Source organism: Daktulosphaira vitifoliae, unplaced genomic scaffold (genome assembly GCF_025091365.1).
Source record: "Daktulosphaira vitifoliae isolate Bord-2020 unplaced genomic scaffold, ASM2509136v1 Scaffold_5, whole genome shotgun sequence".
Classification (NCBI taxonomy): Eukaryota; Metazoa; Arthropoda; class Insecta; order Hemiptera; family Phylloxeridae; genus Daktulosphaira; species Daktulosphaira vitifoliae.
Window position 1 is genome coordinate 26,466,523 of NW_026099576.1, and position 27,239 is coordinate 26,493,761.

The 27,239-nt window shown below is 33.6% G+C and overlaps 2 protein-coding genes across 9 annotated transcripts in view; one reads left to right on the top strand and one right to left on the bottom strand.

The window, feature by feature from the left end:
* The window catches only part of LOC126907692 (uncharacterized), a 72,471-nt gene extending 55,793 nt beyond the window's left edge, over positions 1-16,678 (top strand). Inside the window, exon 5 of the mRNA XM_050689162.1 lies at positions 16,564-16,678. Coding sequence (XP_050545119.1) covers positions 16,564-16,640 — 77 coding nt within the window. The 3' untranslated portion in view covers positions 16,641-16,678. The remainder of the gene's footprint in view (positions 1-16,563) is intronic.
* Positions 1-27,239, bottom strand: part of LOC126907691 (uncharacterized) — a 63,819-nt gene that overhangs the window by 11,299 nt on the left and 25,281 nt on the right. The gene's annotated exons all lie outside the window — the stretch shown is intronic.

Below are 27,239 nucleotides of genomic sequence, written 5' to 3' on the forward strand. Positions count from 1 at the left end.
CTTCGATATAAATCTGCAGTTTTTAATCCTAAGAAATTAATGGATAATTACAAAAGCAACATCAACTTCTATTTCCTTAATTATATCTAGATTAGCAATTCTTAGATTCAAAAATATAATATATATTTTTATATAATTATATATTACATCATTTTTAAAGTGACAGACTTTCCGGAACACTTTCAAAGTTAAGTTGTAAAAGTAATTTTTTTGTGAAAAAGTTGTCATTTTAAATCCCCCCCTGTGGGCAGGTAAAGGGTTAAATTTATAAAAAAAAATATATCAAATGAAAGGTAAAGACGTCATGCATCTACAAAAAAAATTATATTGATTTGTTCATTTTTGAAAAAGTTATGGCAGTTTTAAGTAAAAAAAATTAATAAATTTTCGAAAATTAGCGATTTTTAACTTTGTAATTTTTTTGGAGATTTCCCCCATTTACGAGGAACAAAAGAATTTTTTCAATTTTGGAGGGTAATATCTTCGAATAGATACGATTTGTGATCTTTTGACGTATCGTTGAAAGAAATCGATTCGGTGAGAGCTAAGAAAAAGAGGTAACAGACACAAAAAAAAACACAACATAGTAAAACTAATTCTTTCTCAGCTTTGAATCGTAGCTAAAAGTTATCAAAAAAATTTACTCGATGGACCGTATTATAAAATCTAATTATAATTATAAAAATCTATCGTTATATTCAGGTGAAACTAAAACTATTACTTTTTTTAGATTTATGATTTAAATTTCTTCTCACGAGAAGAGACTACAATGGTGGGATCCTTGAATTTATTGAATTGAAATGAGATAAAAATAAAATTATTTGAAAATTTTTTTCTAACTAAAAAAAAGCAAAATATTAATTCCTACAGGTTAGGTTGGATTAGATACTGTAGTAATTGGATAAGGAAGTATTGAATTACGTCGATTTTAGTATAATATAAGCTTTGCAATAGTAGTAAGCAATTTTTGAACTCTTAAGCAATATAATAATTCCATATAAAAGGGAAATGCAGGGCAAGCAAATTAATAATGGTGGGAAAAAGAATATAAAAGGGAAACATGAAAAGTATAGGGGGACGATACTGGGCGAGACGAGACTGGACGTTTGGTCGAAGAAACGTCGAGTTACGAGTTAGGTCGTTGGTGTAAAAATAACTTTATACTTGATACGATCACATTTGCATGTGCCCATATCTCTGTCTCCCATAACATCGTTGTACCGTTTAATAGACATATATATATATAATTAAAATAGTGACATACAACAATACTAACAGGAGGGCGGACTGCACACATAAACACTTTTTGCAATTCACGGCCAATGTGCCATAATAAGATATCCCTATCGGCAGTTGACCTTTTACCATCTTCGCGATCACTACTTGTCTAATAATTAACTTAACTTGCTATCCCATATATTATAGTGTGTGTGTGTGTCGCCGTCAGCTCCCTGTTGGATTATATCATCTCTAGGTGTCCAGCAGGTTGTATTATCTATTTAATATTTCAATTGCTTAATAAATATTTATTTATATCGTTGTTAACCTAATGTTATATATATATATATATATATTGTAGTGCGAGCCTTGGTAGTTCCTCTAAGGGAATATAAATTAAATAGGAAACTTCAGTACCTAAGGTAGATATAGCCTAGCCAGCTATCCCCCTTAGAATACTGTCGACGGGCATTTAGGCTCAACCCCTAAATAGTGACGTAACAATTGGTGGAGGCGCCGATCTCTCTGTTTTATTTTAAACTTTCTGTAGTATAATTATTAACGCATGTACTAAATATCACATATATATGAATAAAGCAATAAATCATCTAAGGAATGTTTTCCTTTTTGGGTAATAAAAATAACTATTTATCAACACATGTTTCAAACCAGTCCCCTACAATTCATTAACTACGCCCACGGCAGGGTTTCTATCACAATTAACCAATCACAAATAATTATCCAACATCTTAGGAATTTTAATAGAGTTCGCTGGCTTACTTCATCCGGCGTATAAAAAGCCATTTTTTCGGGTAAAAAGGGACTTCTTTTGGCGATTCCGACGACTTCTTTTGAGGATTCTCTGCGGCTGCGACTACGACGACTACCCTCTAAATATTCTTTTACATGGAATCTACGTCAGTATAAGTAAATATTTTGTCCCTGTGACTTAGTTTTTTTTTTTTATATGTATCATCCTAAATGGTGAACATTGTCTTAGATGATTTATTAATATTTTACACAGGAACAAGTTTTGTATTTATTTTTATTATCACCTAATGTTTTCACGACAAACAGACATTATATCTATTTTTATATAAAGGTATTAAATATTATTGTGCCCTTCATTTCTGGATAGCCTCAAATGTGCCGAAAAGAGTGAAGAAGCATAATTTTATTTATACAGGCATAATAGCCTTATACATTATCGTATACTCATAATAAAGCTTATTGTGCCCTACATTTATGAACAGTCTTAAATGTGCCGAACTAAATGAAGAAGCATAATTTGTGATTAGAATTAATTAGTTTTAGTAGTAGTACTTTATGCCTGTGTACCCGCCAGCCCTAAGGGACTATGCCAATTACCTTTCGGTAACGTGTAGGCAGTTGACGTAAAGGATAGTAAAAGGTGTATTGAAATAATATTTTAAATATATTAACGAGGTAACTGTGTCCGCGCCAGCCAAGGCTTTACGCTGAGAAACTCTGGGCCACCACAGTCTTGTTAATTATATTTTGAATATAGATAGACATATTCTTATAATTATATTTTGGCTAGTTCAGAGTAAATTTTAAGAATATCGATATCGACTGTAGGGAACTCATAGAAATTGTTATTAGTAAAAAAGGTCTATTATTATTAGTACAAAAAGGTGACAAATTATAATATACGCAGGTCCCATTGTAGAGAATTCCTTTTTTTTTTTAAAGTCTTATATACACAGAGATACTAATTTATCGAAATAAACGCAAGACAGTATAAACGACTGTTAACATTGAAAGAAGAAATCACCATAAAACCAACTCAATCAATTACTAAAGCAAAAAAAGGTGAGTGCGAATATTTATTTGCATGTCTTACTTCTAAAAAATCACGTAATAAACAAAAATAGGAATAAATGAGGTAGGGATATTTTATTATTTAATAAATAAATAAAATTCGACCCCGAGATACGACTCCATTATTACCATTGTTAGGGCGCGGACAGATAATGCTGCGCTCTATCCGCAACAGTGGGACCTGTGGGCAGCCATGCTCATTGAGGTTAAAATTTTTTGTTCTGTTGTTATAGTGGTTGATAAAAATTAAAAAATTAATGTATTCACTCTGCCTTTTTTTTCAATTTCTCTTGATTCTATTCAATAATTTTTTTTGTGTTAGTTTATAATTTGTTCAAACCGTCTAGGCAATTGTGTAAACTTTTATAAGCCGTCAAGGTAATTTTTGTATAAACCGTTGCAAGCCGTCTAGGCAAATTGTGTATAATTTTACAAGCCGTCTAGGCAAATTGTGTGTAATTTTACAAGCCGTCCAGGCAAATTGTTTATAATTGTGTTTAAGCCGTCTAGGCAATTTTTGTATAATCTTTTACAAGCCGTCAAGGCAATTTTTGTATAATCTTTTACAAGCCGTCAAGTCAATTTTTGCATAATTTTTTGCAAGCCGTCAAGATCAATAATTGTTACTGTACAATCAAATAGTTAAGCATAGAATAAAAAATATAATTAGGTAAGACATCGCCATATAAGTTTATTTGTTTCTATTATTATTATTATTGTTTATTTAAGACTTACAATTATTATACTGTTCAATAATTGAAACAGACTCATTATTTGTATTAATTTTCTTCCCTCTCTATATATTCAAAAAAATACAGTCCACTATAAAAAAAAAAAAAGGGGGGAAAGGTGTCGCGTAAGCGTATTATTATTATCTGCCCGCGCCCTAACAACCATCTTCAACTCATTCATTCTCTTTGCCTCTTTCTATCTATTCTTTCTTTCTTTCTTTTTTTTTGTTTATTATATTTCAGTGAGGGATCCCCCCCTAAGTGTACTACAATTTTTATATACCGCTTTTCACGGTTAATTTATAAATTAAATATTTTTTATTTATTATTGGCTCATTTTATTATAATAGTAACAATTGTATAGTTAGGTATAACTATAAATTAATTCTTTGAGTTACATAATCTTTTATATACGTTTATATGCCTCTCTATAGTTATTATTTAAAACGCACCTTTAATAATCAATCTTGTAGAATTACCGAAAGAGTTTGGAATCTATTAGGTTTTGATAGTAATATTTTGGAACTAACACCAGATCATGTTATTAGTTCATTTGAAAAGAAAAGGGGTATTTCTGTTTCTACGGCTTTTGACCATACCGCTTTTATAAAATTTCCGGTAGGATCAACTCTAATTTACGAAAGCACTATATATAAGTAAACGTCAATATTTACCGAAACAGTTTCAACAAATCTCCCTTTTAGAAAAATTTGAAATTTTAAAAAAAGATACGAAAGGGTATTATTTTTGCTATTGTACAAAAGGGGAATTACTTAACATTTTGACATTTTTAAACGCAGAACAGCCGATTAATAGTCACACTAAAGATTTGATAAATAAATTACGTTCTGTTTTCAAACAACCACCCCTCTCAGAAAAATACGAATCTGATTCGGACTCCGAAGCAGAAAAACTTGATAAAATTCCAAGTACTCTGCCGGTCCCACTAAGCACAAAAAGCGCTTCTTCGAGTGAATCGAACACCCCTACCGATCTCGACAAAACCGTTGTCGAATTTCCTTTAGCTAAACCATCAGAAATTTCACGCGAGATCACCGTAGAACCTAAACTTATTTCTGCGCAATCAAAACTTTTAGAAAATAAACCAGTTAAATTAATAACTACTATGGCCATAAATGCAATTAGAACACCCCAAACATTTTCAGGAAACTTAACAGAGGACGCGGATAGATTCTTCGTTAATTTCGAAAGGGTAGCAACCGCTAATAGGTGGGATGACGCGGAGAAATTAATAATGTTGCCCCTTTCATTATGTGACACGGCGCAAACGGTTTTTGAGGCTATCAAATCCGAAAACCCAAACTTAAATTGGCACGAGGCAAAAAATATAATGATAAAGTTTTATAATTCAGACGCACGACTCCGAATGAGACGGCAAAATTTAGAATTTAGGAGAAAGAGTGATTCGGAAACAGTACAAGAGTATTTGCTAAAAATAAAAGAAGAGTGCAGGAAAATAGATAAAAATATGGCAGAAAGGGAGGTAATAAGGTATATTTTGAAAGGCTTACCAGAAGAAATTGTTAAAGAGTTGAGAATAATGGATTTAGATTCACTTGTTGCACTTGAGGAAAATATCAAAAGACTAGAGAGGAATGCAGGGCTAATGGAAATGAATGACAAAGATAAAATGATAGACAAAATGCAAAAGCAAATAGATCTTTTAACACTAACGGTTAACCGTACTCCAAGATTCAATAATAAATATGCAAAAGTTAATAAACAAAATTCGATTCATAATAAAAATAATAATACATATTTTAATAAAGGTAATATGGCATACAACAACAAAGATAATTATACAAATCAAAACTATAACAACAATGGTAATAATTTTAACAATAACACTAGATATAATAATAAATATCAAAATTACAATAATTCAAATCGAAATACAGACGGTCATTTTTACAATTCTAATAACAATAATAATAATGGTAACTACAGAAACAATCATAATTTTAATAATAATAATTCTTATAATAATAACAGATTTTCTAATAATACAGGTCAAAATTATAACAATAATAATGGTGGGCGAAATCAGGGCGCAGGAGGTCCGTCTACTAATAAGTGGGCCCCGAATCAGCGGCGCCCGCAGCAAACTCAAAAAAACGAATAAGTCAAAATTCGATGGTTAGGGCGAATTTTGACACTCTTTCGCGACCTAGCCAAAAAGTTCAATCACCAGCTCCCATTACGAAAGCAACATTAGCGCAAAATAATTTAAATATCACAGGTGTCTCTAATTGTTTTAACATTTTTTCAAATTGCGCATCGGTCCCTCAACCTATAATAATTGGGAAATTAAATAGTATTGAGTCAAAGTTTCTTATTGATACGGGGGCATCGATTAGCATAATAAGTAGCGCTACACTTCCCATGAATCATGATATTATTCCAGCCCAAAACGCATCCCTTACTACAGCAAATGGGTCCCCTTTAGATTTATTAGGTACAACCTCAATTGAAGTAAATTTCTGTGAGCATAGTTTTATTATTGAATGCGCTGTCGTTAAAAACTTAAATGGGTATAATCTTTTAGGTAATAGTTTTCTACACAAATATAAGGCTAATATTGATATGTATGATTCGAAAATTATTTTATTTGACGGACCACACAGGGTGACCTTACTCTTCGAAAAATTCAATTCTAGCAATGTCGCAAATCATATTCTCTCACACAAATATACAACCAATGTTTCCATTGAGTCCACATCGGCGCGTATGCAGGTTTCAAAATNTGAGTCCACAGCGGCGCGTATGCAGGTTTCAAAAAATATCCCACGAGACGGCTTTTGCGGCGTAAATACATTAGTAGAGGTGTTGAAAAATAAAAATATTAATGTTAATTTTCATGATATTCAAGTATTACTAGGCGTAAATTCTGCAAGTCAGCCTGTCTGGCTTGAGGCAGAAGATCTAGCAGCTGTCGCGTCATATTACAATAAAAATTTAATTGTACTTTCCCAAGATAACAATCGTTCGGACGTAAATGATATCGCATTCACAGAATTCGATTGAGATAACGTGTTTGTTTTATTTTCCTACTGTCATTGGTCTCCATTAGAATACGTAAAAAATTCTAGTGTTAATTTTAATATTAAAATNAATGTTATCGCATTCACAGAATTCGATCGAGATAACGTGTTTGTTTTATTTTCCCACTGTCATTGGTCTCCATTAGAATACGTAAAAAATTCTAGTGTTAATTTTAATATTAAAATAATTGTGCATATTAATGACAATATTTCAGTCGCCGACAGGCGTAAAATTCTAAACTCCAGACAAAAAAATTATGATTTTACCGAACACTTCAAACAAAATGATACGTCAACATCAGACGTACACTTCGAATCTCAGGTTAAAGAAACATGTTTCGTGGAAAAAGAAACATCTTCTCTAGCAGAATTTTTACAAAAGGTCGAATTCGACATTATCCCGTTTTTATCTCACGATAAAAAACAAAAACTTGAAACGTTGTTGAATAATTATAATGAAATTTTTTCAAAGACTAAATTCGACTTGGGCGAGGTAAAATTACCTGATATTGAATTAAAATTAAATCGCGATCAAAATTAAGCGTTAAAAAACGAGCCGAGGTAGAAAAACAAACCAACGAATTAGTAAAGGCCGGCATAATAGAACCGTCAAATAGTCCATATAGTAATCCGGTATTTTTAGTAAGTAAAAATCTCCCACAGGGTGACAGAAAAGGGGCCGCCCCTAAGGAGTATCGAATGGTTTTAAATTATAGAAAATTAAATTNGCATGGTTTTAGATTATAGAAAATTAAATTCGATTTTATTAAAAGAAAGTTTTCCCATGCCGATAATTCAAAATATATATGACTGCTTAGCTGGTAACCGCTATTTTTCATTATTAAACGCGTCCAGTGGTTTTTATCAATTCAAACTATCTAAAAATTCTCGACAATATACAGCTTTTCTACTGATACGGGACATTTTCAATTCAAAAGACTTCCAATGGGACTTAATAATGCTCCAACAATATATCAGGCTGCTATGTGCAAAATTATGGGAGGTCTTACTTATAAAAATAATATTTGCTACTTAGATGATTGCACAGTATTTGGAAAATTTTTCGATCAATATTTATATTCATTAGATATAACATTACAAAGATTTAGACAGTATAATCTAAAATTGAAGCCATCAAAATGTAAATTCGGATACGAGGAAATACAAGTACTCGGTAATATCATAAATTCGAAAGGCATTAGGCCAACCGATGAGGGCATTGAATCGGTAAAAAAATTTCCTTCCCCTAACACTATTAAACAACTTCGTAGTTTTTTAGGACTCGCTAATTATTTCAGAAAATTTATTCCTAACTTTAGTAAACTGGCAAAACCTCTTACAGACCTGACTAAAGATAAATTTAAAACAAAAAATGAAAAAATGAAATGGTTAGCTGAACATGAAACAGCATTTAAAGAGCTAAAGTCTAAACTTACGACACCTTCACTCCTCGCGCATTTTAACGTAAATTTGGAAACTATACTAGTATCAGATGCTAGTAATTTAGGTTTAGGTGTTATACTTCAACAACGTGACGATAACAACGAAATTCATCCAATTTCTTACGCGTCTAAAAAGTTAACGCCCACCGAGTCCAACTANTCTTACGCGTCTAAAAAGTTAACGCCCGCCGAGTCCAATTATTCCGCAATGGAACTCGAGGTTTTAGCTATTCATTTCGCGTTTACCCACTATAGGCAATATGTTCACGGTAGGAAGATTGAGGTTTGGACTGATCATAAAAACTTGACAAGTTTTATGAACATAAAAACTGAATCTAACGTTGTAAACAGGATACGAACGAAATTAATGGGCTATGATTTTGAAGTAAAATATAAAAAAGGTATTTTTAATAGGGCCGCGGATCATCTATCGCGTTATCCCAGTTCAAGTGAACTAATTAATATTTTAAATTCGAATATTAAAAATGATATTTTTAAAATAAATCTTGTTCAACCTATTAATATTGCTGTAGAACAAGCAAACGATGCGTACTTGCATAACATTATAGGAGCTATTAAAAACCCTATCTCATCAAATTCGTTTTATTTAAATAAGGCCGACAATTATGAAATAAAAGATAATGATATATTGTATTACAAAACGAAAATTAGACAAATCCCTGTATACGCACTTGCTTTACCTTCAAAATTTATTAAACAGGTAATAATTGATAATCATGATAGTTTATTAAGCGGGCATATCAGTTTTTCAAAAACACTAAACAAAATTAGGAGTAAATATTACTGGCCAAAAATGAGAAAAGATATAAAAGCATATGTTCTGTCATGTGAAAGGTGTCAAAAGAGGAAACCATATAAACAAAGTAAGCTACTNAGAGGAAATCATACAAACAAAGTAAGCCACCGAAAGTAGGGAGATACGATTTAGACAAGTGTGAGATTATGAGTGAAATAATTATTGACTATGTTGGTCCCCTTCCAAAATCGAAATCTTATAAGTATATTTTAGTAGCTACTGATCGTTTATCAAAATTTTGCGTAGCTCAACCATTTACAAATGCCAATGCGTGTAGTACCAACAAATTTCATTTAGACTTATTCTTAAGATTTGGTCCAGCTAGGATAATTAGGTCAGATAATGGAACTCATTTTACGTCAAAGACAGTTTTAGACCTATAATGGACGCTTTTGGGGTAGACAAAAAATTCGGAATTCCGTACAAGCCTACTTCACAAGGTCAGGTGGAGAGGCAAAATCAAACAGTTATAGACATGATATCACATTACGTTCAGGATAACAATAAGTGGGTAGATTATTTACCATACGTTGTATACGCCTATAATACTTCAATACATTCGGTTACAAATTATACGCCATTTTATTTAGTTCACGGCTATAATCCTAAAAGCATATTTGTTATTGCACTAATTCTCCCTTCCAATGGGAACGTTATCGATGAAATTAATAAAATCAAACATATTAGAAAAATATTACCCCAATTATTAGAGAAACAATCCAAACAGACTAATCAAAAACTATTATCATCGAATAATTTTCAATCGTTTAAAGCGGGAGACAAAGTCTTAGTTAAAGTTCCGGTAAAGGGTAATAAATTTTCAGATAGGTATGAAGGTCCTTATGTTATTTTAAAGAAAATAGGTCCATATAGTTTTTTGATAAATCTGCCAAAAAACAATATTCTGGTCGAATCGCCTGTTCACGTAGACCAGTTAAAACCTTTCGTTTCTAGAATATAAAATCCATTCAAATCTCGGCCCGGGGCTAGCACTAAAATAGTAAAATATGTATAGTAATGAGATGACAATATAATTACAATTTAACAATTTTCCGAAAATATAAGAATTATTAGGTGTATAATAATCATTGTCGATATTATTATTTTTTTTTTATTTTTGCTGACATAAATTATAGGCAAGGTCAGCGTAATAACGCACCCGAAAAATTGATCTTATTGCGACATCGGTGCTCTTCGCTTCTTAAGATCTAACGAATATTATTATATTGTACTGTTTCAACTCTTAAAAATTCTTAAAAATTTGATTACAATTTATTTTTGTTCTAATATGTTCGAATTTTTTTAATCCAAGATGGTTTAAGGGTAAAATGCTATATTAAAGTACACTATTTATATTAAATACGCTTACCAACCACTTAATAATAATTATGACTCTAGAAAATTTTTTTTTTTGTTATTGCTATTGACAATAATATTTTACCCCAGTGGCGACTGTAGAGAATATTCAATAAATCTGATTAATTCCCTAGGTTACATTTAAAAAATCTAGACACTCTTCAATTTTAAAAAATACCCCCTGTCGGATACAAGGATTAGTATGAACAATCGTGTTACTCTTATATACTAATTACTTATATATAATCTTATATCCTAAAAATTGCTTAAACTACTTAAATTAAAATCCATTAATTATTCATTCAAATGAAATCATTCTTTGAGGTTCATTCGACGGGTCATCTTAATCAATAATTCTATCGAAGACTTCTTCGCTGTCACAGGATCTCTCTACTTTGAATTACGATCTACATCTCGATCGTTCTACCTGTAAAATATAGTTTTATAAAATATATATTTATAATACATGTAGTTTTCAATTATTTTGAATAAAATTCGATTATTGTAGACTTACTCCTGTATAACTTTTAGTTCAATATTTTAAAACCTAATTTCCCTTGTTTATCCTTGAATCAGATTATCAAGTAATCGAATAACTAGGTCAATTATTAACCTCTATAGTGTATACGTTGCATTCACCTAATTGCCATTTTGCCATCTCGCCATTTTTTATAGCCATTCAAGGCCAGTCACCACTAACGCCACCGCCACGCCACAGCCACGGTCAATGTCACGACCATTGCCATGACTTTTGTCATTTTACTTTGAGCCACAGTCCCTTTTCATAGAACATCCAAACCACGACTTCAAAATCTTCGTATAACTTCGTATGTAGCGACTTGATCACCGAGACATCAAATTATCACGATTCGTGCAATTTTATGTTCTATCCTCCCTTTGGTGACGACCATTGGATGAGTAATTTCTAGCTAGAAAATTAAGTCCTTATTACTATTGCTATTGAAATATATAGTATTGTTATATTATTATTATTATTATTATTATTATATTATTTTGGGGCCCCAGCCACATTACAGCATTGTCTGTTTAATTATTATATTTTATAATTATATTCGGCAAGTCCGATTTATTATTTTGTGGTATACTTATATACTTATATGTATACTATTATTTATATTCGGCAAGTCCGATTTACTATATTGTGGCATATTTTTACTTAAATTCGGCAAAGTCCGACTTAGTTCATTAGAACATTATTATATATTATTTTATTCGGTATAACCGATTTTGTGGCATATTTATATTACTATTATTTTCGGTAAATCCGATAATTTGATTTGGCATATATTTTATTATTATTCTCGGCAAGTCCGTTGATTAATTTAATTTGTGGCATATATATATTTTATAATTATTTTCGGCCAGTCCGATACATTACGTTATGGCATATTTGAATTATTTTATTTGAAAATTATGGCTTACTTATAATGTTAATTTTAATTAACTATTTTCTTTGATACTTATGGCTTATTATTATTATTCCGTTCGACTAGATCGACATATTTTTATAATGGCATAATTTTATTCTAATTAACAAACAATTTTATAATATAACTTTTATTATTTCGATCGGCTTAGCTCGACTTCCCTTTATTTATTATATATTATAAAATTACTTTTATTCAATACTATAAGGTGATATAAAATGCACGATACACGAGGTTTAAGAAAATTTACTTCTAAATAATCTATTTTGAAAAATAAATAGTGTCGAATTTTATAAAATTGGGTTTGAAAGAATATTAAATTAAAAAAATTATTTTATTGTGGTACTTACCAAACATGATTTCCAATATAACATTCCAGGCATCTTCAGTCCAAATAGGTCAAACATAAAATGAATAACATTATACTGTCAACATCCACACATCCCCACATCCCTATAATCTTACGTGACAAATTTGAATAACGGACTCTATTCATATGTTAATAACAATAAATCCCTTTGTATAACATATTATGATCTTATTGAATAGCCATTACTTATACAATTACAATTGATACTAATAGAGCAAGCCAGTTAATATTATTAAATAAATTATTTCTTTATAAAATCAATTCAACATGCACATTTAATATATACAAGTTAACTAAGTTGTTACAGCAGCAAAAATAGTGGTCTTTTAAACAGCCGTTATTACGGCTACTCTTATTATAGTATAATTTATATAAAATAATCTTCCCGCAACTAAGGCGAAAGTCAGGCTAATTCAAAGTACCCTATTGTGTATATTTCGTTTTTTCTATATAATAAATGGACACTGAATTTTATGAGATGGTCACTGTGTATGTTTCGCATATATTTTACTGTATACATTAGTACTATTATCGAGCATGCTTAACTTAATTTAAGACACCTATTGTAAATGTATGCAAGTTTTTGACAACGTTTTGGCTACATACATTAGGTTAACTTAACTTATTTTTTATAGTCATAAATAATATTAAATTATTATTATTTTTTAATTCATGAACATTTATCATTTATTGTGCATGCATTGCTTTTAATTGTATTCGGTACTCCAACATCCCCTTTTAATTATTAAATTTTTTTTTAATAATAAGCGTTAGTGTTCTAAACAGACCTCGAGAACACGGAGAATACTCTTTGGGGCCCCGAGACTATTCAAGAAGTCGACGACAGGGCCGGGCTTTTCATAGGAACCGCTTGGTAGCCGACTATTGAGAGCCCACACGAAGGAAGCTCCTCCAACGCTCAAAAGCTTGTGAATTAAGGACTGTGGACATCAAAGACCCAGAGGTTCTTACTACGACACTAATGTCCCTCCAAATTTTTTTTTTTATTAAGGTCTAGGGTCAGACCTTAAGTGTAGGGGGAGCAGCTGATACGATCACATTTGCATGTGCCCATATCTCTGTCTCCCATAACATCGTTGTACCGTTTAATATATATATATATAAAATTAACACAGTGACATACAACAATACTAACAGGAGGGCGAACTGCACACATAAACACTTTTTGCAATTCACGGTCAATGTGCCATAATAAGATATCCCTATCAACAGTTGACCTTTTACCATCTTCGCGATCGTCAGCTCCCTGTTGGATTATATCATCTCTAGGTGTCCAGCAGGTTGTATTATCTATTTAATAAATATTTATTTATATCGTTGTTAACCTAAAGTGTTATATATATATATATTGTAGTGCGACCCTTGGTAGTTCCTCTAAGGGAATATAAATTAAATAGGAAACTTCAGTACCTAAGGTAGATATAGTCTAGCCAGCTATCCCCCGTTGGTCCCTTAGAATACTGTCAACGGGCATTTAGGCTAAACCCCTAAATAGCGACGTAACAATACATTGATTTTTTTCAACACAATCAAATTACAATGACGGTAAAAAAATTCTTTCGTCGGTTGGCAAGGGCCTTTAAGTGTTGTCTTTCCAAAAAGCATATTATTTTATTATTTCGTTTATTTAAGCATTATTTAAGCATATTATTTATATTATTTCGTGGGACAGCTGATCACCAGAATCTTGCTTTACTCACCCCCTTGACCACCCATTACAGAAAATCGATGACTTCCGTGTCGGTTTTCATCCATGTATAGTTCATTGTCATAAGTCAGTCTGTCAATTGTTTTATGTGTCAATTCTTTTCTGTTGCAAGCGCCTTCGCTTGAATAGTAAATTGTTCGGCCGTTGTACGCCATAGTTTCTTATTATTTGTTTATTGCACCCTTGTGCTCAAATTTTACGTGTCCTTGCAAGCCACTAGTGATTGGGCCCTAATCATCACTAAACATTATCATTGCCGTAGTCTGTTCTCATCTGCCATTACGTGGCTGGATTTACACTCTGACTCTTCATACTCAGATGTTCGACACCATTACCACAAGATCTCATACAGTCCACTCATCACTATCAACAACGTCATCTATACAGCTGAGTTTTATATTATTTTTAATGTTATTTATTGTTTGTTTTAATTGAGATTAACTATTTGTTTTATGCCGCTTCTCGCGGCCACTAATATCTAAGGGTGCCTCGTTACCCCTTAAATTTACGATACTCTCTGAGGAATTTCTAATATATATGATATTTAATTATTGTCTACTTTCGTTTACTTATGGAATGTATAGTTAGCCGTCATTTCCTAGGTGACTCACTCTCGCATTAATAATAAAGTTTTTTAAACAGAATTAAGGTAAAACGGCATTCTAGTGCGGTGCACAACAAGTCGTCCTACGGTCTAGCTGCTTCGTACGCAACAGTATCTTTTAAACGGGAATCCCATTTTAGTTATTTAATGATAATGTAAATAATAATAATTTTAAACAATAATATTCTCACAATAAATTGTTATATTTATTGGCTTTGATGCAAAGCTGAGAAGGTATTAATTTTACTAGGATAGTTTTTATATATATATTTTATTTTTATAACTAGTCAAAAAATAGAGACATGAATAAAGCCTAATAAAGAAAAAATCAAGTCCCAATTTTAAATTTTAGATGACATTAAAAATATTTCCTTTTTAAGTTATTAAAATAAAGTTTTAATACAGCAAAAATTAATCAATATTTTTCTCATTTAGCAATTCAATATAAAAATTTAAATGACGAACAAAAATGGCAATTAAAAGAAGATACAACTAGAATGGCTGCAGAAAATGGAAATTTAAAATTGTTAAAATATGCATTTGAAAATGGATGTCAATGGGATGAAAGAACAACAGAAGCTGCTGCAAATAATGGTCATTTAGAATGTTTAAAATATGCTTATGAAAATGGCTGTAAATGGAATCAATTCATCATTGCGACAAGTGCGATTAGAAAGGGTAATCTAGAAATATTAAAATATGTTCATAAAAATGGATATGAATTCAATAAAATCACAACTAATATCGCTGCAGCCGGTAAGCTAGAAGTTTTAAAATGTGTCCTTAAAAATGGACATTCGTGTAATGAAAACACAACTTATAGTGCTACCATAAATGGTAATCTAAAAAATTAAAAATATTTACATGAAAATGGATGTCTTTGGGATGAAAGCACAACTTATGGTTCTGTCATAAGTGGTAATTTAAATATTTTAAAATATGCACATGAGAATAAATGTCCATGGAATGAAAAAACAACAAGAGCAGCTACTGATATGGGTAACATAGAATGCTTAAAATATGCTTATGAAAATGGTTGTAAATGGGATCCAGTCAAAATTGGCAAAACTGCGAATTTTAGAGGAAATCTATAAATATTAAAATGCGTTCACAAGAATAGTTACGAATTCGATGAATGCACAACTAACTTTGCTGCAGCAGGTAATCTTGAAATTTTATAATATGTTCTTAAACACGGATATCCTTGCAATAAAATTACAACTTATACAGCTGTTTTTAATAGAAAACTAGAAAATTAAAAATATTTACATAAAAAAGGATGTCCATGGGATGATAGAATAACTTATGAGGCTGCAATTCAGGGTAATTTAAATATTATAAAATATGCACATGAGAATGAATGTCCTTGGAAAGAAAGTACATCAGAAGCAGCATCCTTAAGCGGTAATTTAGAATGTTTACAATATGCTTTTGAAAATGGTTGTAAATGGTATGAAGGCACAACTCGAGCTGCTGCAGCAAGTGGCTGTTTGGACATCTTGAAATATGCTCATGAAAAGGGATGTATTTTTGACAAAGATACAATAGTGACAGCAGCTTTGCATGGTAATTTAAATTGTCTAATATATGCCCGAAAACATGGATATGATTGGGTGGAAGGTACAATGAGAGGGGCTGCAGCAAATGGCAATTTAGACTGCTTAAAATATGCTCATGAAAATGGGTGTTTATGGGACGAAGGAACAACGAGGGAAGCAGCTGCGAATAATAATATTAACTGTTTGATATTTGCACATAATAATGGGTGTAAATGGGACGAAGGAACTATGAGTGGAGCTGCTGCAAATGGAAATTTAAACTGCCTAAAATATGTGCATGAAAATGATTGTGAGTGCGACGAAGGCACAACTAGACTTGCTGCTGCAAATGGTCAATTTCGTTGCTTAAAATATGCTTATGAAAATAATTGTTCATGGAGTATAGGTACCATTTCTGAAGCTGCTCGAAATGGATATACAGATATAATCAACTATGCTACTAAAAATGGTTGTCCTAATTAATATTCTGTTGAAATATCCAAATTTTTATTATAGTTATTCATAGCAAATAATTTTTGGAAAAGTGATCTGGAATTAAATTATTGACGGGGTAAATTGTATCTAAAATTTTATTTAAGTCTATATAAAAACAAAATTTCCAATATTTTCAATTTTTAGTTTTAGTAAAATCTCGAAAAAAAAAACAAGTAAAATTAATATATATATGAGTTTCCACATAAAATGTTTAATACAAATAAATAATTATTTTAATTTAACTATATGTTTTATCTTTTTCTTAATCAACTATGCTACTAAAAATGGTTGTCCTAATTAATATTCTGTTGAAATATTCAAATTTTTATTATAATTATTCATGTCAAATTATTTTTAAAAAAATTAACAGGAACTAATTTATTCAATGTGTATATTGTATCTAAAAAAAAAACTGTTTAAAAAAAAAAATTTCCAATATTTTTAATTTATAAATAAAAGTGTTTGTATAAATTATTTGTACTGATAATAATTTTTAGAAAAAATCTCGAAAAAAAAGCTACAATATATGTATATCAGTTTCGACATAAAATGTTTAATAAAAATAAATAATTATTTTAATTTAAGAATATGCTTTTCCTTTTTCTTAATTTAAAAATAAATAAGTAATTTTTATACTTTCAAAAAGATTNTAAGAATATGCTTTTCCTTTTTCTTAATTTAAAAATAAATAAGTAATTTTTATACTTTCAAAAAGATTTGTATTTAAATCAAAATATTTTTAAAATATTATTAAAGGAGCCAATTTTTTTCTTCATCATCTTTCATGATCTATCCAAACTGGTAGCGCGACTATTTAAAACGTGACACGGCAATGTGCCCTACTCTAGATCGGCATCACTCTTGTCTCTCTCTATATCAGCCGTTCACCTATCAATATTACAATCAGTGGTCATAGTTCATCTCACCACCCTTGACAATGTGACCAGGCCTCCGCCGACTGTGTATAGCTGATTAAACGTTCTGTTTCATTCAAAAATCACCTTATCTGATTACTTCGATGCGAAGCTGAGAAGGTATTAATTTTACCATGATATGTTTTTTATGTCTGTTGCCACTTTTTCTTAGCTCTCACTGGACCGATTTCGTTGTATGTAGTTGAAGACATTACCATTAAAAATTGAAAAAATTTCCCTCGTTCCCCACAAATGGGAGAAATATCCAAAAAAATTACAATTTTTAAAATCGGTAAATTTTGTAATTTTTTTTTGTTAAAACTTCCATAACTTTTTCAAAAATTAACAAATCAACACAACTTTATTTTATATTGAAACTTAAGATATTTTTCTATCGTTTTTTTTGAAAATTGGACTTTAAACCTTGCTACAGTGGTGATTCAAAATAGCAGCTTTTACACCAATAGTCAATTTTTTCAATTTAATTTTTGAAAATGTTCCAGAAATATTTTTAAATAATCTTAAATTAAAGCTTATATTATATACTTAACTATGAAAAAAAAAAATCGAAATATAGATTTTCTTATTAGTAAAAATGGATACCGTATTCAAAAATTTGCTATTTTTATGTTAAAATTCTAGGTTTTGTATTTAATTTGTATTTTTAATACACTTACTTTTATGAATTGAAATTTAATTGACAAAGAATAAAGTTTATAAGACATAATAATTTAGAGCTATATAAATTTTTTTTTACTTTTTTTGAGCCGAGAAAAATAACTTTGAAATTGGAATTGGCTTAAATTGCCATTTTTTTTAATAGAATTAATAACTAAAAAAACGTGGGGTTACAGTCATGTAGTTACGCAGCAGTTAGGATAAGTATAGATAGGTGTCGTTGAGTTGATTTCCAAGACTTAATTAGACTGTATTTATTGATTGTCCGGATCAAATTATAAAACGTACGAGTTGATTCACAATAAACATATGAATTCATTCTTAAAATTTAGCCTATTTTAACGATATGAATTCATAATTTTTCATATTTCAGCCTATTAGCGTTACCCAGGAGATACCACGATGAGGTTGGCTATTAAGTCTCCCAAAAAATTTGTTTAGCTTCGATATGAAGCAGAGAAAGTACTTTACTCTTTTATTGTCTTGAGATAAAAATATTTAAGTTGAATTAACATATAATAAAAAATGTAGTCAATTATCGTCAACATAATTACTAAGATCAAAGTTTTTTAAAGGAGACAACGATTTGCTGTTCATTAAAAATATAATTTTTATAATAAATAGTTCTACTTAATTATTAGTTTTGTCACACAAAATGCAATAGAAATAATAATGTTTGTAATCATTTAGTCTATACTCATCAATTATACAATCAGTTAACACATGACGCAACATGTAGTGCATAACACCCATTAAATTCTACTGTGATATTCTATATACTTTTGGCAATATAAATAAATGTTTGCCATGTCACCTGAATTTTCTAGCAATAAACTTTTTAATTTGTTTCTATAATTAGTGNTCTACTGTGATATTCTATATACTTTTGGCAATATAAATAAATGTTTGCCATGTCACCTGAATTTTCTAGCAATAAACTTTTTATTTGTTTCTATAATTAGTAGGGTTGAACTTTTTATCAAAATGTGACTTATTTATTATTGTGATAGCGTAGTATATTATATAAACTCCACAGTTATTGAATCAGTGATACTTGAGGAAATAGTTTTTTAAAATAAGTACAATGTTTTTTTAACCCTCTGTATAATTATTGAAACTTTTGCTGATTGTATTTTGTATTTTTAGTAGTTTTTTTCGAAGTTATACCTATTTTTCTGTTCTTTTTTATATTAAAATCATAGATATTTTTCTTTAATTTGATATACATTTTTTGAAAATCTGACTTTTGACCTGACCAAAGGGGGGATTCAAAATAACAATTTTTACTCACAAGTTTTATTTTTTGAACATTTTCCGGAAATATTGACACTTTTATTTAATCTTATATGAAATACTATACTATGAAAAAAAAATTCGAGGTATAGTGAACATGGTTATGATAACCATGAATTGAATATGATATTCAAAAATGTGTTATTTTCGTGTTAAAATTCTTGGTATTGTATTTTAATTTATTTTAATATACCTTATAATTGGGTACAATGATTTTCATGAATATTATATAAAACTAATTTATATAGAATATAAAGTTTAAACATGTTTCAATTTTTTTTTCTTTTTTTTAAACAAAATTAATTTTACACATTTGAATTAGCTTAAATTGCCAATTTTATCATAAAACGAATGCGACGAACGTTTGTCTATTTAGTAAAAATCATTGTCTATAATCATTTGATTACACAAAACAAAGCTATGTTTTTACAATCTTCTTAACTCCAATAGTAATACAATTCAATAATATCATTTTTACTATTTTGATAAACGTTTACAAAAAAAAAAAATAATTTTATTTTTTGTTCGATTTTCCAGCAATTTAAAAAAAAAACTTTGCAGAATGACTTTTTACTTTCCTATGTATATTTTATATTTGAATTTATATTTTGAATTGAAAATCCGCGTTCAACTTCCGACGATATCATTGGAATGACGGCTAATAATTTAAATAATTTAAGTACTTCCTTAAATAAATCGCTCATATTATTTGTTAATATAAAGTTAATTATAGGAATAATTACTTTTAATAAGCACAAATCATCATGGCTATAAATAACCTCAAGTTCAGTTCTTAAAGGTTCTTTTCTAAAGAAAGGTAAATAATCAATTGGGAATTTATTGTTAAATTTTGGGTGATATTCGTCTTGAAAAAACAACGCTGAAGTTAGATGTTCATTAAAACTAAAACGACTTTCTGCTTGAGTTATTAAAACATCATATAAATCCAAAGCAATAATTCTTTTCGTAATGTTTGGGTCTTCGCTAGTTTTTTTTTTTATTTGAATGTATTATGTCTGATTGGTTTAAAACTGTTCACAAAATTTTTATAAATTTTAAATTTATAAAATTTTTAGGGAAAACCTCAGTGACCACCGGTATATCGTGTACAAGTGCGAAAAGCCATCCGCCGCGAGACGTGCCCCGCACGCCGTTCCGCGACGGGTGAGTGGGCTGGCGGTTCAACTCCGTAGATTGGTCACACATCCTAAGAGCGTCGGACGCGTTTCGGGTGCCTCCTTATCTTGGACAGATGGTCCGGTTGTACCTTAGCAATCGGGTCATCTCTTATGAGAGCACCGCGGACCTGATAATCAGATACGTTACGAGCGACGTCCCGCAAGGGTGAGTTCTCGGGCCACCACTTATGACGCGGTGTTCCGCGTTTCGCAACCAACGCACGTGCGTGTCGTCTGCTACGTGGACGACACGCTGGTGGTGGCGGAAGGTGCCTCGTCCGAGAAGGCTAGATCTCGTGCGAACTGCGCATTCAGCGGTCTTCTTCACGGGCAAGTATAAGTTCACTGTGCTGGGGGTAGAGATCCCGCTTAAGGACTCCATGATTTATCTGGGTCTTTTTTATTTTTTTTAACAGTCGGTATTATTGTGAGCCGCCCTGGAACTGCCGTTAGGCATTACTTCAGGGCTGCCCACGCCATCTCGATAATTCACATCACCACGTTGAGAATCACCCCAAAATTAATAAAGAGCTGATTCGCAGAGTGGGAATCTTTAGGAAGGGTAGGCAAAATAATTCACAAAACATAAAACACAAAAACAAGAACCTAAGAACCTCTTGTACTGGGCGGNAACTAAGGCACTGGTTTAAACTAGCACCACAGGTTCTCTTGTACTGGGCGGCGTGGCTGCCTCTGTCTCAGGCGTTCCGCTTCCTCCTTCCTTTTCAAAAGTGCATCTCACCAATAGTAAACGCCGGTTGGCACCAAGGACGAGTCTAGGATCCATCACTCAGCTGCTTCACCTGAGACCAGCATTAGGCCATAAACCACAAAGTCACATCAGTGATAGTTTTCGGCTATGCGTCATCAACTTATGTCTCAGCAATCACCTTCCCACCATGAGTTGGTGCACTTTAGTCCGCGCTAGCTAGGCTATTGGTTGCCACCCTGGTCTGCCGGAGACTCCGCTGCCCGATTTGGTCGATTTTTACTACTAGATCGGAGCACTGCGGGAAATTCTTAACGACACCCATCCGCTGGGTCGATGCGGCGTTTTCATTGATTTGTAGTGGTGGTTTGGGCTCTTCTTCATTGTGCTTTTTCTGTTTGAGTGTTTTTAGCGAACACTTTAAAAGCTTCGGAGATCTTTCTAGTCTTTATGAGGTTCTAGTAGCTGGATGGCCAGAGCATTCCAGCTCTGTTGAATTCTAATTCCAATCTTTCCTGATGTGCTCTTGTCAAGATGCATTCGGTGAGTGCACGTTCCGGAATGTCATTTGCAATTCCGCAGATCCATTAAGAATCACATTCAGGGCTTAGTCTGTGAAACCTGTCCTTGAAATCTCCGTGCCCTGTCATGTAATGTGTAATAAAGTAGTCAAGGATCATCGGCATTTTCAGCCTCACCCTAACATTCGGTATGATCTGTCTAGTCAATCTTTCTTTGTCTGATGTGTCTACTCTGTGTTGTCATTCGTCAATTATCTCTTTCCTGTATGATTCATATTCATCAGGTACTGTTTTCCTTCTTTGCTTTAGTTTGGCAAATAGGTCTAGAGGGATTTGGCCATTTAGGAGTTGTAAAGATAGAGTAGATGCCGTTCCGTAAGCCTTTATAATAGCTAATAAGGCTCTTCTCTGTGTTGATTTGAGTTTCATTCTCGTCCTATATTCCTTAATGTGGGTACCCCAGAATCTTACTCTATATAGTATCTTCGGTAGGAATATTGACTTATAAATTATTTCTGTATTTCTCTGGTCGTATCCCCAATCAATTCCAGACGTCGCCTTCAACCTGCAGTATAAGTCCTCAGCAGTATTCACTAGTTGAAAAACTTAGGAATTGAATTTTATCCCTCCTCCTATGTGCAATCCGAAGTATTTGATCTGGTTCACTGTGACGATTCTTGTGCCTCGCATTCCAAGCCTGTCCACAGTTTTCCCTTCAGCATCATTGCCTTGCATTTCTGAGATGAGAAGGTGAGGCCAAAACTGCTTGTCTATCTCGAAAGTAACTCGATCGGATCCTCCATTTTTGCTATTAGCTCTCTCTTGGAGTTTGCTGCCACCAGTATCGCAACATCATCAGCATACAAAATCCTTTCAGTGTATTCTCGCCGATCTTCCGTTAGTATGATGTTCACTGCTATATTCCACATATAAAGACCGTAGTTATATCCTTGGGGGTACCCCTTGCTTAGAAATACTATTGATGTCACGCCCCCTTCCGTTAGTGTTGCTATTATGTTATTCAAGTAGCTTTTTGCTAGGCTAATGGATTTCTTAGAGACACTGAGAGCTTCCATGTCCTGGAGTATGGAGAACGCCTCATGACGTATTTTTCGGCCCTACTATTAACCCAATCTATCATTTGGGTCATGGCCGACTTGGTAGATCTTTTTTTTTTCCCTCCTTACTCAACTTCTTGTGGACCGCCCAGGAACTGCCGTGAGGCATTGCTTCGGGGTGGACCACGTCGCCTTCATCTACTTACCACCGCGCTGAGATACGGCCCTAGTTTACACCAGAGTCGAATCTCAGCACGGCGTAGCCTCCCCCGTTAGCAGGACCCTACAAGAGGGTCGTTGCCCGGGTTGGACCACGTGGAGGTGGTGGTAGGCCGTCTTTCTCCTNGCCCGAGTTGGACCACGTGGAGGTGGTGGTAGGCCGTCTTTCTCCTTGTTGGTCGGATTAAAAACCCGACCTTCTTCTTTTTTGATATTATCAGGGCAGTCTTTGGAAAGGTGCCCCTCTTTCTTGTACCTAAAGCAGGCCTTTAACCGGTCCGGTCCCTTACACCGTGGGAAATATGCCCACGTTCCAGACACCTGTAGCACCGAGGACCATTGTCAAGAATCCTCAGTCTACAGGAAGTCCACCCAACCCGGACTCGGCCTATGGCTGCCAGTCGAGACTCGGTAGATCTGCTAAACGAGAACCCAGGGTGTAGGTTGGTCTCTGTTTCTGAGTTCAAATTTGTGATCATTAGGTGTTCAATTCCTTTAACAGTAACCGGAAGTAGACTGACTGGTCTGAACGATTTGACTAACGAGTCTTCTAGATCAATACTCTTTTTAATTAGCCCAACCTTTGCCATCCTCCATACCCTAGGAAATTTTCCTAAGCTTAGTACCTCCTTGGCTATGTCGATAAGCCACTGGCCAATAGTTGGCCAGGCTTTCCGAAGCATTCTAGCCGTTATCCCATCTGCTCCCAGTTCCCCATGTCATCTACAAGTATCTCCACAGTTGTGTTGTCTGATGGAATTAGCGTTTTCAGGACATATTCAACAGTTTCCTGGGCGTTTCTAGTGTAGCTACCATCATTTTTAACCTTTGCTGTTAGGATTTTGTGCGCTTTGGATCCCCTTTTCAGCCATTTAAAGCATTTGCCCTATATGTCTTTGTTCATCGAGGAGGTGAACTCTTTCCAGAAATCGTTTTTGCATTTTCTGAGTTGTGTCACATATGCATTTCTGGATCTATTGTACTCGGATCTGAAGGAATTTCATCTCGAATTTCATCCAGTCTACCTTCATCTCATTGTACATCACCGTTTGTAGCATGTTACTGCGTCCTACGACGAACAGTATCATACGATAATCACTAGTGATTCTCCTTTGATGGACTGTCCAGCTATCTTCAACAACTATGATGCGCGCGTCTTCATTAGAAAGGGTAATATCAATGGTCGTGCTTCCCCTTGCACCCGAAAAAGTATATGGCTGATTAGCCCTATTGTGCACCTGTAGTCCCACTTGATCAAAACCATTTGTCCTCTTTCGTTGGCTGCTCTGTTAAATCAGCGCCTTGACCTGCCATTGATATCAGCTCCAATTATCACCGGTCCCTCCAGTCCCCCTAACATTCTATCCATCTCGTGTAGATGAATTTCAGTGGCTTTCCTATATTTTAAGTAAGCTGATACAACAGTCAGTGTTTCACTATTCAAGAATATGTTGGCTACCGCAATTTTAGTCGTCATTAAGTCCGTTCTTGCCAACACCGCTAAGTTTGAAAATCACAATGGCAGCGTCTAGTCTTCTCGTATTACCGCCCGCGATCATGTAATGTGCACCCTTTATGGATCTCACAAGATACAATTCAAGGTCTGTCATTCTCTTTATACCTGGTGTACGGTTCTTGTATTAGCGCTATATCCACATGATTTTCTTGACTGTATGCCAGCAATTTTTCGTTGGTACATTCAGTTCTGCTCATATTAAGTTAAACTATCTTCAGCTCTTTAATACATCTTGAGTTTACACTCATGCATATTTCGTGCGGCTCAGGATATTTGCCAAAGCCTTTGTGCGATTTGCGCACTTCTTGTCTCTGTCATCATGTTTCCCCTTGAAGTTCGTTCATTTCGAGGTTTCCTTCTTCTTAGGGCATTCAGCGGCCCTATGTCCTTTATTCGAATAGTGCGCACATACGTCTTCCGCTGATGTACAATATTTAGCTATGTGGCCAAAGCCAAGGCACTTAAAACATTGAGTCGTCTCCTCATAGGATTTAACCGGGCAGAAGCTCATCCCTATATATAATTTCTTCTCTTTAAATCTTGAGTAGGTGTCAGTTGTCACTTCCATGACCCATGCAATGCTAGTTGAGTCTTTCAACCCTCTCTTGAATAACAGCTTCATTTTATCTTGTACCAGGGTACTGATTGCTAGCTCCAGATTTTGCTCAACAATCATCTCCGGTAGTTGTTCCGATGTTACGTCGCTCTCGAAATTGAAGATAATCACTCGAGGATGTTTTGGAATATCCTCCCTTAGCACCCTCTTTTTGGAAATCTCTTTTAAAACATCCGTCGTTTGCTTATCGCCTGTTTTTAATATCATTCTCCCATTCTTGGCTTTTATACTCTCTATTTTTGGCGCCTTTGTTTTTCTCTTAATTTACCGCCAAATTTGTTACCGGGCCATTTGGATCTCCTCCGGTGTTTGTGCATTTACATAAAATGCCGGTATAGGCTCCCTCGATCATCCAATTTAGTGTTTCTCCTTGTGATGCTTCCAGCAGTCTTTGTTTTCAATTCTTGGCTTGTTTTAACAGCCCCGGCATAACTGGTTTTTTTCTTCTGTGCCGTGGCTCTTTTTGAGGTGCTCGGTTGGTTCTAAGGGCTATTTCCCTGACTAAATCCCATCTTCACGGGCATAACATTAGCCTCCGCCTTGAGTCTCCAATTTCTGCTTCGTATACCGTGCATTGCATTGTTGCCTTCTGTATCCCCATTGCAATGCTTGGTACATATTCATTTTGCCAGTTGATATTTTCAAGGGGATCCTTTTTTTCTCCTACTGTCCTGTCTTTCCTTAGTTGTTCTTCACCAATAATACGCGATATACTATTGATAGCGTTCAGGATTTTATTAAGNTTGCAATGCTTGGTACATATTCATTTTGCCAGTTGATATTTTCAAGGGGATCCTTTTTTACTCCTACTGTCCTGTCTTTCCTTAGTTGTTCTTCACCAATAATACGCGATATACTATTGATAGCGTTCAGGATTTTATTAAGTATTCTGCTATAGTCGAGATCTTACTCGGTCTCGACAACATCCATAGTGCTGTTTGAGTTCTGGCCCTTCTTCGTTTGCTCGCCCCAGCATTGCTGCTGGAGTCTATATCCCCCATTTCTTATTCTTGTCCAGTAACAGCTGATTAAATCCACTAAATAGTAGATAGCTGTGTCCCTTACAATCTGGCTTAAATGGCGGTTGCTCAGCAAATAATTTATATATAATATATTAAAAATGATAAATATAACAAAGAAAAATAATAAAAGTAATCCATTCCAGAGTTGCTATAAAAACAACACCAAATTAACAAAATAAAAAAATAACCAAAAAATCTTGGTTTTCACCAGATTTCGGGCCCGTTGAGGCCTTTTTGGCTTATAATCCGCACTTATCGGAAACGTCTGACCGGACCCAATCAAAGGGTATGAGCCACAAGCCAAGACGAAGAGCTGAACCTGATATATATAAACAAGAAAACTTCGATACATAAATTTATACTCACGTGACCCTCGTCCTCCAAAATACGACCACCGGGACAAGGTACAAGCTTGCAAACAAGTACGTTCGTTCCTCGGGATGTAATAAAGCAAATGACATGAAAACTACAAAAACCAACAAAGAATTACGCGATATACCGTGGAAAAACACGAAAGCGATGTTTATACGTCAACGGTTACTACACGACTAGCCAATCGGGTCTATGAGAGACCTAGTCCACTCGCTTCTCGTCGTTTCCTCCGAGAGGTGAATCTGCCACCGGAGCATGGTCATCCACCTGAGAGCCAGCCGTTCCAGGGCTTTGAAGAGTCGGCCACGTTCTTGGCGAAGCTCATGCCGGCAGCGCATTCCTCAGCGAGCAGTTCGGCGGGCGGCATTGATGACAGAATACCCACCGCCACTCCGGACACTGTTCGGTACGCCGAAACTGTCCGGGTCGCCGTACTCACGGTGAAATGACTTATCGTTTCACCCAAGTGATGTCTAACCACGGCTGCTTTA